The following is a 13,153-nucleotide window of genomic DNA, read 5'->3' as shown; positions in this document are numbered from 1 at the left end:
GCGCACTTCCCCTTCCATCCCATGCACAAGCTGATGCTCCTCCGGGAATGGGAAGCTCCCGAGTCGGGGCTTCAAGTGGGGAAGGGCTATGGACAAGCTCTATCCTCTCCCCGAGGTGTGCCTGGACATGCTAAAAATCCCTAAGGTGGATTCTTCGGTGTCGGCAGTCACTAAGCACGCCACCATCCCGGTGGTGGGTGTTACGGCCCTGAAGGAAGTTCAAGACCGCAAGCTTGAATTCTATCTCAAGCGCATCTTTGAATTCTTGGCCTTGGGAGTTCGGGCGTCGATCTGCTGCAGTCTCATGCAGCGGGCAAGCATTAGGTGGGTTCCGCAGAGGCAGAGCAGGCTGAAAGTTTGGAAGACGCTATAGTGTATGGGGCGGATGCCCTTTACGACTTGTTCCGCGTCCAGGTGAAAGCAATGGCTTCAGCGATCTCGGCCAGACAGCTCCTCTGGCTCTGGAATTGGTCGGCTGACTCCTCTTCAAAGACGCAGTTGGGCATGCTTCCTTTTAAGGGTAAGTTGCTTTTTGGCGAGGACCTGGAGCAGCTTATTAAATCCTTGGGTGAGAACAAGGTTTATAAAGTGCCTGAGGACCGCCTGAAACAGTCACGAGCCTTCTTCCCTACTCGCTTCCAGGGTCAGCGGAGATATAATGCTTGGGCGAGAGGGGCTTTCTCTAGGGGAAACTCCTCCAGATCTCAGTCCTGGTCTCAGTCCTTTCGAGGACGCCGCGCCTTCTGAGATAGCATCCCACAGCGTCCCAATGAGATTCGGCTGGCCCATTCCTCCATTCCAAACTTAGGTGGTCGTCTATCTCTCTTCCTCGAGGAATGGGCCAAAATCACATCTGATCAGTGGGTCCTTGAGATAATCGAGAGAGGCTACGCTTTAGAATTTGTTCGAGACCTACCGGATCTGCACATAGTGTCCCCATGCGGACATCGGAAGCTGGCAGCCGTATCCCGGACTCTCTCCAGACTGCAAGGGCTGGGGGCCATAGTTCCAGTCCCCACGGAGGGACAAGGCGCCGGCCAGTATTCCATCTACTTCGTGGTACCGAAAAAGGACAGTTCTTTCCGCCCCGTCTTAGACCTCAAGAGAGTCAATCGAACCCTCAAGATGCCTCATTTTCGGATGGAGACCCTGAGGGCGGTAATAGTGGCTGTTCACCCCAGAGAATTTTTGGCCACCCTGGACTTGACGGAGGCCTACTTACACATCCCAATCCGGGCCGAGCATCAGAGGTATCTCCGTTTCGAGATCTTGGGCCAGCACTTTCAGTTCCGGGCTCTGCACTTCGGTCTCGCCACAGCTCCACGCACATTTACCAAGGTCGTGGTGGTGGTGGCCGCTCTCCGGGAAGGAGTCCTGGTCCATCCTTATCTGGATGATTGGCTAGTGCGGGCCAAGTCGGAGACTCTATGCCAGCTGGCAGTCGACAGAGTCCTAGCTCTACTCACTTCGCTGGGGTGGATAGTCAACTTTCCCAAAAGCAATCTGTGGCCCTCCCAGGTCTTGGAATTCCTGGGGGCTCACTTCGATACCAGTTGGCAAGGTATTCCTTCCGGACGTTCGAGCATTCAAGCTGATGGACCAGGTCCGGAATTTCTTTTTCATGCCTCTTCCTACAGCGTGGGATTACCTTCAAGTTCTAGGGTCCATGGCTTCCACTATTGACCTGGTCCCCTGGGATTTTGCGCATATTGTGTCCATTACAGAAAGCTTTGCTATCCCATTGGAAACCGGTCTCGGAACAGTTTCGGATGACTCTTCCGCTCTCCGACTCTAAGATCAGTGACATACAGTGGTGGCTATCGCTCAAGCACCTTCTGAAAGTAATATCCCTACAGACTCCGCAGTGGATTGTAGTAACGACGGATGCCAGCCTCTCCAGGTGGGGACAAGTCTGCCAGTCTCAATCTCATCAGGGACAGTGGTCCCCGGTCCAATCCCGCTGGCACATCAATCGCCTGGAGGCATGGGTTGGAGAGTCTGGAGGCTCTCCAAGCCTTCCTCCCGCTGATTTTTCGCAGGGCGGTGCGCGTGCTCTCGGACAATTCCACCATGGTGGCTTATATCAATCGACAGGGGGGCACCAAGAGTCGCCTGGTGGCCCTAGAAGCCAGCAAGCTCTTCGCCTGGGCGGAGAGCCACCTGGAGTGCCTGGCAGCTTCTCACATAGAGGGCAAAGAGAATGTGCAAGCCGATTTCTTGAGTCGACAGCGTCTCGATCCGGGCGAGTGGGAGTTGTCCGGAGCAATGGAGCTGATTGTCAGCAGGTGGGGCCCTCCTCACCTGGACCTGATGGCAACCTTGGGCAATGCAAAGGCTCCCAGGTTCTTCAGCCGCTGGAGGGAGCACTGCTCGGAAGGAGTAGATGCTCTAGTCCTTCCTTGGCCATGCGATGTCCTTCTTTGTGTTCTCTCCTTGGCCCCTAGTGGGAAAGGTCCTCAGAAGAGTAGAACTTCACAGGGGTCCGGTCATCCTCGTAGCTCCCAAATGGCCCTGCAGACAGTGGTTCGCGGATCTGGTAAATCTGGCGACGGACAGCCCTCTTCGTCTCGGTCATTTTTCGTGTCTGCTCCGGCAGGGTCCCCTATTTTTCGACCAGGCGGATTGCTTCTGTCTAGCAGCCTGGCTTTTGAACGGCAGAGATTAAGAAGGAAGGGATACAAAGAAGAAGTTATATCCACTCTACTGCGCGCCCGCAAGACTTCTATCTCGCTCGCCTATGTCCGTGTTTGGAAGGTCTTTGAAAATGTCTGTGCAGAATCGGGTGCCTCGGCTCGTTCTGCTCTGGTTTCTATGATTCTTTCCTTCCTCTAGAAGGGCTTCACCAAGGGTCTCTCTCTCAGCTCGTTGCGCGTCCAAGTGTCCGTTCTCGGCTCTCTTTTAGATAACGTTGATGGTCACGCCGTGGTGTCTCACCCGGATGATGTCCGTTTTCTCAAGGGTGTCAAGCATTTGATGCCGCCTGTCCAGGCCATTTGTCCTTTGTGGAGTCTTAATTTAGTCCTTCGGGCTCTCTGTGAGACTCCTTTCGAACCTCTCCATCAGGCTACCCTTAAGGACCTGATGCTCAAGACAGTTTTCCTGGTTTCTATCTACTCTGCCAGACAAGGGTCGGAGATCCAAGCATTGTCCTGTCAGGAGCCCTTTTTGCGGTTCTCTGATTCTGGAGTTTCTCTCAAGACTTGTACCCTCCTTCTTGCCGAAGGTTGTTTCTTCCTTTCATGTCAATCAGTTGGTGGAGCTTCCCGTGTTCTCTCCTGAGGATATAGCGGGTCCTGTCGGGAGCGATCATTGCCACCTTGATGTAAAACGCGTCCTCTTGCGTTACCTCCAGGCCACAAATGAGTTTCGGGTCTCCGACCACCGCTTTGTCCTGTGGAGTGGAGTGGTCCAAATAGGGGTAACCAGGCTTCTAAGACCACAATCGCTTGGTGGTTGAAGGAGGCGATCTTGTCGGCCTATATCTGCCAAGGCCGGGCGGTTCCGGAGGACCTAAAGGCTCATTCCTTGCGTTCTCAGGCTACTTCTTGGGCAGAGAGTCAATCTGTTTCTCCGCAGGAAATATGCAGGGCCATTATATGGAAATCTCTGCATACCTTTGCTCATCATTACCACCTGGATGTCCAGGCGCCAGTTTTTGGTTCCTTTGGTCGGCAGGTGCTTCGAGTGGGACTGTCTCTGTCCCACCCTGTTTAGGGAAGCTTTGGTACATCCCACGGTCTGGACTGATCCAGGTACGTACAGGGAAAGGAAAATTTAGTTTTTACCTGTTAATTTTCATTCCTGTAGTACCACGGATCAGTCCAGACACCCTTCCCTATACTGCCTGCCGTCTGCTCGAAGCTTCCTTCCTCTTTTTGCAGGATGCGGCATGTGGTTCATCCGTGATTCTAATTAGAGGCACCGTAAACGTCTCTTTGACAATGGACATTCAGACAAGAGTGTTCTTCTACAGGGTCCATTCAATGTTTGCAATTGTTAGTTTCTGAGTTCCCTTGTTACTTGCTCGAGTTCTCTCGTTACTTGCTTCATCCATTACTGTTTATCTTTATGCTTTTCTGCTTTGACAATGGTTATACTGAAGGGCTGCAGGGTAGGCTCTGTCCTGATATAGGATACCCTTTCTGTTTTGGTCTGTCTCCATCTGCTGGACAGGAGGCTCAACCCATGGTCTGGACTGATCCGTGGTACCACAGGAACGAAAATTAACAGGTAAGAACTAATTTTCCTTTTTTTTTCTCGCGAGTTCCCTGTGCTTATGAATCTTTAGTAGTTATCTGTTGGTGGAAAGGAATTTCTAGAGTTTTACTGGAAAAGAAAACCATTCTCTAGGGGAATGTTATTGGACTTACAGTCACAGGTAGCATCTTGCTTTATCTCTGGCATGGTCACGCTGGCAAAACTTAGTCTGCAACAAATTGGGAGCGATCCTGCAGGTGACGTGTTGTGGCTAAACCCCCATACAGGAGGAAGCTGCGCCGAAAGGACGGGACGGGTCAGGCAGCTGAGGCGAAGGACGGGGACTCTTACGACCCCTACGATTTCAGCGATGCAGAGGGAGAAACGCCAGATGGTAAGGCTTCCTGCTGAATCTTCAATTGAGAATAATAAATTTAATTTAAAAAAGGAAAGTTGCATGAAATTTAACAAATTTCTGGGCAGGAAGTTTAGGATGGGATGCATTTTTCAACCCATCGTTTTTTTGTTTTTTTTTTCTTTGAGTATGTGTTTGTGCATAGCCCGGTTTTAATCCTTGAGGTGTGTATGTTGTAGGTTACATCAGTTGTTTGCACTTCCACCTTTCACAGTATTTGTAGGAAAGGGTGTTGTGTAAGTAGGGACCTTCTTCGTTTTCAAATTGTATTTAATTTTTCCTGAGAATTTCAGTCTTTATTACAAACAAGAACAAAAAATGTTTATTCCCTGTACGTACCTGGATCAGTCCAGACTCCTGGGTTTTGCCCTCCCCCTCTAGCAGATGGAGACAGAAGTTTAACAAACAAAACTCCGCCTTATCTAGGCTGGTGCCAGCTACAGTCCTGGCAGTATTCTTCTGTCTCCTAGCAGGTGGAGGAGGTGCAAAACTTAGTCTGTGCTGAGGCCTAGTTTTTCAGTTCTACATAGTATTGTTAGCTGGGAAAAAAAAAAAAGAAAGATAGAATAGGGTATAGGACCGCAGTGGTTTGCCTGCAGGTCCAGTCTCCTGCCTCCCAGGGGGTTGTGAGGTCCTGAGGGGAGCATCCCCCCTGGTTTCCGAGGCTGCTGAGGTGTGGGGTGCTATGCCTCCCTGCCAGCTTGACTTCATCACTGGGGGTGATACCAGGGAGCCCGGCTCACTCCCCCCAGTTGGTCCAGGACCCGGAAGCTATTGGCTAACTATATTTAAAACAAACAAAAAAAAAAAAGTTAAAATAATTTTTTTTGTGTGTTTGTTGGGGTTTGATTCTCCTTCCCTTCCTGTCGCGTTCGGGGTGCTTGCGCTCCATTTTCGCTGCTGTCCGAGCGATTTTCGGGGCCATTTTTCGCTGCAGCATGCCGCGTCGAGCCGCTTGAAGGGCCTGCGGCGCCGCACGGGCACGACTGTCTTGGGACAATTTGTGTTCCGATTGCCTCTCCGGAGGCAAGGGAGTCTCTGCGGCCCCAGGCAGGGTCCTGGTGAGGGTCCAAACAGTCACCGGAGCATTTGGGGACTTGCAGTCTTCAGGTGCTGACCCGTTCCTGTGGATCGCGGGAACGGGCGCCATTTTGGGTTCAGTAGGGTCAGCTTCGGCGGGAGCGGCCGCCATTTTGGCCCCACTGTTATCTGCAGCTGCCAAGGCGCTGGCGGCACGGGGGGAGGACGACCCCCCACTGCGATTGTCACTACAATGCAGAGTCCCTGAGGGGGGACGGACCTGCGAGACCCGGCTGCGCTGCCAATCCAGAGGTCCCTGAGGGGGATCAGACTGATTTATCTTCACTCTTCTTTTTCGTCTGATTTTGTTTTACTTATGCATAAAGCCTTCAAGGCCCGCAAAGCGGGCAGGAAAAGAGCACAAGGACCGGACCCCACTAGGATCTGGGAAACGGGCCAAGCCCGCTCAGGACCCAGATCTCACGGAGGGGCCACGCCCTTTCAGATTGCCGACCCCTCTGGTGGATCCAGATTCCTCTTTGGATCCGGAGGACCAGCCGGGGGACCAGGACCTGCCGTCGCAACCCCCGAGAGGGGTTGAAGGGGATGGTGACCAGCTGTCCGGAAATCTGAGAGGTGCCCATGGGGCAGACGGTGATGACCCGAAGGTGGTCCATCTCTTTCAACGGGATGAACTGGGTCCCCTCATCCCGGCAATACTCGGGGAATTAGGGATACAGCCGCCTCAGGAAGAGTCCAGGCTTGGGGCTACGGACCCGGTGGTATTGGGTCTGAGGGGTCCTCCCTCAGCTTTTCCCTTTCATTTTTCAGTGACTGATTTGCTCTTCGAGGAATGGGATACCCCAGACTTAGGCCTCAAGGTGGCTAAAGCGATGGACAAGCTCTACCCCCTGCCAGAGGAGGCCTTGGAGCTGCTAAGGGTCCCTAAGGTAGATTCGGCTGTGGCGGCTGTCACGAAGAAGACCACCATTCCGGTTACTGGGGGGATGGCTCTTAAAGACTTGCAGGACTGTAAGCTGGAGATCCAGCTTAAGAAGATATTTGAGGTCTCTGTGCTAGGGATTCGTGCAGCTATCTGCAGTAATTTCTCCTTGTGAGCAGGGCTTCGTTGGGTGCAACAGCTACTAACCAACGACTCGCTTTTCTCAAAGGAAGCGCGCCAGGCGGGACATCTGGAAGTGGTGATTGCTTACAGTGCGGATGCCTTTTATGATTTGCTTCGAACATCGGCCAGATCCATGGTGCCGGCGGTTTCAGCGCGGCACTTGTGGCTCCGCCATTGGGCAGCAGATGTGTCCTCTAAATCACGGCTGGGTTCGTTGCCGTTTAAGGGCAAGTTGCTGTTTGGAAAGGAATTGGAGGATCTGATTGAGTCCCTAGATGAGAACAAGGTGCATAGTTTGCCAGAGGATAGACCAAAGTCAAGAAGTGCTTTGTCTTCCTGTTCACGATATAGGGGATGTCGGAGGCCTCTGACTTCTCGGGGGTCAGTTTCCTCCTTCCGCCATAGTGCCAACAGGCAGCAGATGTACTCTCAGTCCTTTCGCGGGCGCTGCTTCGGCCAACTGGGGGCTGGTCAGAATGTGCAGGGTGGAAAGCCCTCACAATGATGTGCAGCCGGTCCATTCCTCCGTACCAGTAGTCAGAGGCAGGTTGTCTCGGTTTTACGAGGGTGGACCCCTCGTAAAACCATTCTGCTTTGACATTAAATAATACTGCCAGACTGTAGGTGGCACCAGCCTAGATAAGGCGGAGTTTTTTGTTTGTTAAACTTCTGTCTCCATATGCTAGAGGGGGCGCAAAACCGAGGAGTCTGGACTGATCCATGGTACTACAGTAACGAAAATTAGCAGGTAAGAACCAATTTTTTTTTTTACTTGGAAAAATAACAACTCATTTTGTTTGCACTGATTCTCCCATTATTGCACTTGTTTTAATAAATGTTGATAAATTCCCAGGAAAATAAAATAAGATAACTGCAAATGAAGGTCCCTGTATGTACAAAATGGTGTACTGCACCTTACTTTATCCCAGGGGCGTGCAAGGTGGATGTCCTGTTACATGCCATAGGCAAGAGGGATGGTAAAGGAAAGTGGGGGAGGAGAGGGAGAGAAGCCGGCTAGTGCAGCCTCCACCAGAGTCCCACTTCTGTTTTGTTAAGTGACAGGGAGAAGGCTCCTGCACAGTGTGCAAGTGACCCCCTCCCCACTGCTGCTAAATGTGTTATTCGCCGTTCGTAGGATAAGCCTAGAGTGGCGAGGAATTCCTAGTCTAGGCATGTGCATTTCCGAGGGAACAGGCCAATTTTTTTCCAGGCGATTTTTCCTGCCTCGGGGAGGAGCAGTCCTACAACCAGTCCTTTTGAGGGTGAAAGCCCGGTCGAGACGGCTCCGGACAGAATAGTTCTGGGGCTGAGTCAGTGCAATGAAGTGAGGCCGGTCCACTCCTCTGTCCCGCTTTTTGGGGATTGACTGATTCTCTTTTACAGGGAGTGGGCCAGAATCACTACGGATCAGTGGGTCTTAAGCATGAATAGAACAAGGTTAAGCTTTAGAAGTTTCTCATCCGCTTCAGGACCGGTTCATGGTCTCCCCTTGCGATTACGCAGAAAAAAGGTGGATAGTACCAACAGACTCTCAACCATCTGCGGATACTTGGTACCATTGTTTCCTTACCCGTAAACAGGGGCAGGTCATTATTCCATTAACTTCGTGGTTCCAAAGAAAGAGGGGACTTTTCATCCAGTTCTGGATTTGAAGAATGTCAACAAGGCCCTCAAGCTTCCTAATTTTTGCATGGAAACTCTCTCCGTTCAGTCATCGCAGCAATGTGCAAGGGAGAGTTTTTAGTGTCCCTGGATCTAACCAAAGCATACTTGCATTTAGGCATCTAGCCCGACCATCAGAGATTTCTGAGGTTCAAGATTCTGGACATGCATTTTCAATTTTGCGCTCTGCCGTTTGTTTTAGTGACGGCTCCAAGGACTTTCACCAAGATGATGGTGGTGGTCGCACCTGCGGAAGGAGGGGGGTCCTGGTGCACCCGTATCTGGACAATTGGCTCATTCGCCGAAGTCGAAGACCACTGCAAGCAAGCGGTAGATCTGGTACTACAGCACTTACGGTCGCTCAGCTAGATAGTAAATTGGGCCAAGAATCAGCTCGTCCCCTCTCGGGAGCTGGAGTTTCTGGGAGTACGTTTCAATACCAAATTGGGGAAGATTTTTCTGACAGAGGAGCGCATCGTCAAGTTGCAGTCACAAGTTCATCGTTTATTGGAGAGCGAGATACCCAGGGTCTTGGATTATTTATTTATTTATTTATTTCGAATTTTTATATACCGACATTCTCAATACAAGTATCGAATCAGGTCGGTTTACATAGAACAAAACTGTCGCAATAAAGGCGTTACATTAAACAGCGTTTCTTAACATATGAGTAACATATAACATCTACCTTATAAATGGGCTCTGACCGACGGCCCGCACATGCGCAGTAGAGAGCAGCTCTACCGCGCATGTGCGGGCCAGCACGTTGGTCAGAGCCGTGCGTGCCCGGAAAAAAAAAATGGCGGTGGGGCCGCAGGAGCGGGAGGAGAAGCAGCGGCGCCGCGCGCGCGAGTGACAACCCCCCCCCCCCCCCCCCCGAGATCTGCCGGCAGGAGCGGGAGGAGAAGTGGCGGCGCCGCGCGCCCGCGGGAGTAACAACCCCCCCCCCCCCGAGATCTGCCGGCAGGAGCGGGAGGAGAAGTGGCGGCGCCGCGCGCCCGCGGGAGTAACAACCCCCCCCCCCCCCCCCCGAGATCTGCCGGCAAGAGCGGGAGGAGAAGTGGCGGCGGCGCCACGCGCGCGGGACACCCCCCCCCCCCCCCGAGATCTGCCGGTTGTGGACGATCGTAAAGGGGAGGGGATCGAGAGAGGGGGGAGGGGAAGGTGAGAGAGGGGGGGAGGGTGAGGGGAAGGGGAGAGGGAGGAGAGGGAGAGGTGGGTGGGAGGAGAGGGAAGGGGAGAGGGAGGAGAGGGAGGGGGAAGTGAGAGGGAGGGGGGAGAGAGTGAAGGAGGAGGGAGAATGAGGGGGAGGGAGTGGAAGGAAACGGACCGAGCCCGTTGTTACGGGCTAACGGCTAGTATAAATATAAATAATACAAATTAAATATTACGTACAAGGTTGTTGGCCTCCATGGCATCACATTGGAACTTGTGTCTTGGATGTTTGCCCATATGAGGCCTCTGCAGGTGGCATTCCTTTCCCGGTGGGATCTTTTGTCAGAGCAATTTCAACTCCTGCTACCGCTGACAGATTGTGCCATATCCAGTCTCTCATGGTGGCTTGTTTGGGACCAGTTGTGTCAAGGGGTGGACTTGGAGGTCCCGGAATGGACAGTGGTCACCACGGACGCCAGTCTCTCTGGTGGGGAGCTGTCTGTCAAGATCAGATGGTACAAGCTCAATGGTTGCCAGAGGAGGCATCATTGTCGCACCGCCTAGGGACGAGGGAGGTGCGGCTGGCACTGGCTGCATTTCTCCTTCTTGTGTGTGGCTTTCCGGTCAGGATCTTGTCTGACAGTGTGACCACAGTGGCTTATATCAGCCATCAGGGTGTGATACCAGGAGTCGAGCAGAGCTCAGGAGCTGATTCACTGGGCAGAACACCACCTATCGTTGCTTTGGCATCTCACATCTGACAATGTGCAGGCGGATTTCCTCAGTCATCAGAATCTGGATCCCGGGGAGTGGAAGCTGTCAGAGGAGGCAATGTCTCTCATCAGTGCCAGATGGGGCAAACCCTGCATGGACTTGACGGTAACGCAGCGAAATGCCAAGGTGACCCGTTTCTTCAGTCGCAGGAGGAGTCGATGTCTTAATTCTTCCTTGGCTGAAGGATGTTCTGCTTTATGAATTCCTGCTGTGGCCTCTGATGGGCAAAATATTGTGGCATGGGGAGGTCCATCAAGGAGACATGATTCTAGTGGCTCTGGAATGGCCTCTGAGGCCTTGGTTTGCAGACCTGGTGAATTGGGGGGTAGACGGCCTGTTGCGGCTTGCTCATCTTCCGAAACTCCTATGGCATGGTCCTATATTTTCGGATCAGGTGGATCGTTTCTATCCCGTGGCTTGGCTTTTGAGAGGAAACACTTAAGGGACAAAGGCTACTCTGAAGAGGTTAGTGCTACTCTGTTACAGGCTAGGAAGTCTTCCACCTCCTTGGTGTATGTGAGGGTCTGGAAGGCATTTGAGGATTGATGCTTGGGGCAAGGTGGTGTTCTTATGCGAGCCTCCATAGCGAATATTTTTACTTTTTTGCAAAGAGGTTTGGTAAAGGGTTTGTCCTTCAATTCTCTGAGTACAAGTGGCAGCCTTGTGATGTCTCCAGGGCAAAGTGCATAGAGTGACGCTGTCCACACACCCGGATGTGGTACATTATCTCCGTGAAACGAAGCAATTGCATCCTCCGGTTCAGAAGCTGTATCCCTCATGGAGCCTCAATGTGGTTTTGAAGGGCATATGTTCGGCACCGTTCCAGCCTCTCAAAAGGTCTACCATAAAGAATCTGACGTTGAAGGTGGTTTTCTCAGTGGCGATTTGTTCCACCAGAAGGATTTTGGAGCTTCGAGCCTTGTTATGTAGGGAGCCTTTCTTCAGAATTTCAGATTCGGGGGTTTCCTTGAGGACGGTTGGAGATTGTGATAGGAGGTGACTTGGAGCTTTGTTCTAAAAGTTGTGGAGCCCGCCTGAGGCAGTTATCCAAAATGGTTTCATTAGCTGAAAACCCAGGTTTAGGAACCATGTCGCTGGAAAAAATGAGTGAAACTGCTGACTTTATTGCCGCATGGTGGTGATTATTGTCCCTTTTTCTTTATTAAAGTTTTAAAGCATCCTTTGAGATTTTTTTATAGACATTTCATTTTTTTTTTCCATCCTGGTCTCTGGGTTTTCTCTTTTCCTATGTCACAGAGCAATTTGAGAAGGGAATAATTGAGCAATGAATATTGGGCATATGCTGAGCAGATATGCCCAGGTGAAAGGCTGTCATGATCCAAAGTGCAGAAAACTCCCTTCTAACAGTGAATGTGGGAAGTGGGGGAAAAACAATTTCATTTCTCTCTGTTGGGTTTTTGTGGCTTCATATATGTGCCAGTTGGTAGCAGGCAGGAAGGAAATGGCTTAGCACTTCTCGTCATTTGCCCCGGCACTGTATGGGCAGACAGGTTTTTCTGTAATTTTTTTGCCAGCTCAGTCATAATGTAAGATTGTCTAGTACAGTGGCCCTGAAAGTTTGTTAGGGGGAGCCCCGTGCACAGGGTTTCACTGCTGCTTGCTGGTCCCTTTTTGTGTAGAGGCTTTCGTGGCGGGCACCCTTTTTTAAACACTTTGTTTTGCATATTTCAGGAAAGGCTTTAAAAGTTGATTTTTATTCCCCCCCCCCCTTTTTTTTTTTTGAAAAACATTATCTTGAGGGTGGCTTCTTGATTCTCTCTCTCGCGAGTCTTTCTGCTCAAGTCAGGGTCCCAGAAAATATGATGGCACCGTATCTTGTGTCTAAATGTGTGTTTTTTCTTTTGAACTTCCAGTCCAAGCCCATCCTGTAAAGACACCTGAACGAGAGGAGCCAATGGAAACGGGAGAGGCCAAGAAGTCTGTTCTGACCGATGGGAGGTGAGATGTGGCCTTCCCCCTTTCTGTTCCTGCAGTGCCACAAGATATCACGATAGAGCTCGCTCTCAGGAGAGGTCCTGGGTTGTGGCCGTCATGATGATTCTGACTGTGCCAGCAAGCGCCCGCGGAACTCCAAGAAAACCCCATAACTAGCAAAGCGAATATGTTGTGGTGTGTTTTTTTTTTTTTTTTTTCTTCAGTATGTGATCGGTATGTGGTGATTTTTGCTCAGTGGAAAAACCATTGCAGCAGACGCAGAGCTTATGACTGAAGAACGGGACCTGTAGTAGCAGGACGGGGGTTTGCTTTCTCTCTTTATGGTGTTAATCTTTCTCCTCCTTGTTTGGCAGGTTGAAAGAGTTTAAGGCTGCGCTGCTGGGGGCCTTCAAATCTGCCCGCGCCCAGAGCATCGGCCTGCAGAGCCTGATGGAAGCCATCAACCGGGACAACCAGGCTCCCTTCTCCCCAGCGGAGGTGCAGGTGGCCCTGGGCCATATGCAAGACCAGAACCAGATCATGCTGTCCGATGAAATTGTCTTCTTAATCTGAACTGGCCACAGGCTAAATCTTTTTTTTTTTTTTGCCTTTCTAGGACTTTATTCCTTTTCTGTCTGTACAGTATTTCTACACAGTGGCGCAGGACAGCCTGGGATTGTCTGCTAAGAGTATGAAAGGTCCTCTTTGCTTTATGCTTGAGGGGGGAACGAGAACTTTACTGACAGGCCACCATGGCTTCTTAGCCCAAGGGAAAGCTACAGGAGTTCAGTCCCAGGCAGTACTGAATTTCTTCAGTCACCTAAAGGAGATCTTCCGTCCCCCTTCCCTTTTTTTTTTTTTTAAATATC

General features: G+C 51.3%; 1 protein-coding gene across 1 annotated transcript in view; it reads left to right on the top strand.

The window, feature by feature from the left end:
- Window positions 1-12,857, top strand: part of MCM3 (minichromosome maintenance complex component 3) — an 88,644-nt gene extending 75,787 nt beyond the window's left edge. Inside the window, exons 15-17 of the mRNA XM_029596118.1 lie at window positions 4,485-4,591; window positions 12,224-12,308; window positions 12,659-12,857. Coding sequence (XP_029451978.1) covers window positions 4,485-4,591; window positions 12,224-12,308; window positions 12,659-12,857 — 391 coding nt within the window. The remainder of the gene's footprint in view (window positions 1-4,484; window positions 4,592-12,223; window positions 12,309-12,658) is intronic.
- Window positions 12,858-13,153: the final 296 nt, after the last annotated feature.

The sequence above is a fragment of the Rhinatrema bivittatum genome, chromosome 3 (genome assembly GCF_901001135.1).
Source record: "Rhinatrema bivittatum chromosome 3, aRhiBiv1.1, whole genome shotgun sequence".
NCBI lineage: Eukaryota > Metazoa > Chordata > Amphibia > Gymnophiona > Rhinatrematidae > Rhinatrema > Rhinatrema bivittatum.
The sequence above is the reverse complement of the archived record's forward strand: the minus strand, read 5'-3'. Positions and strand labels throughout refer to the sequence as shown.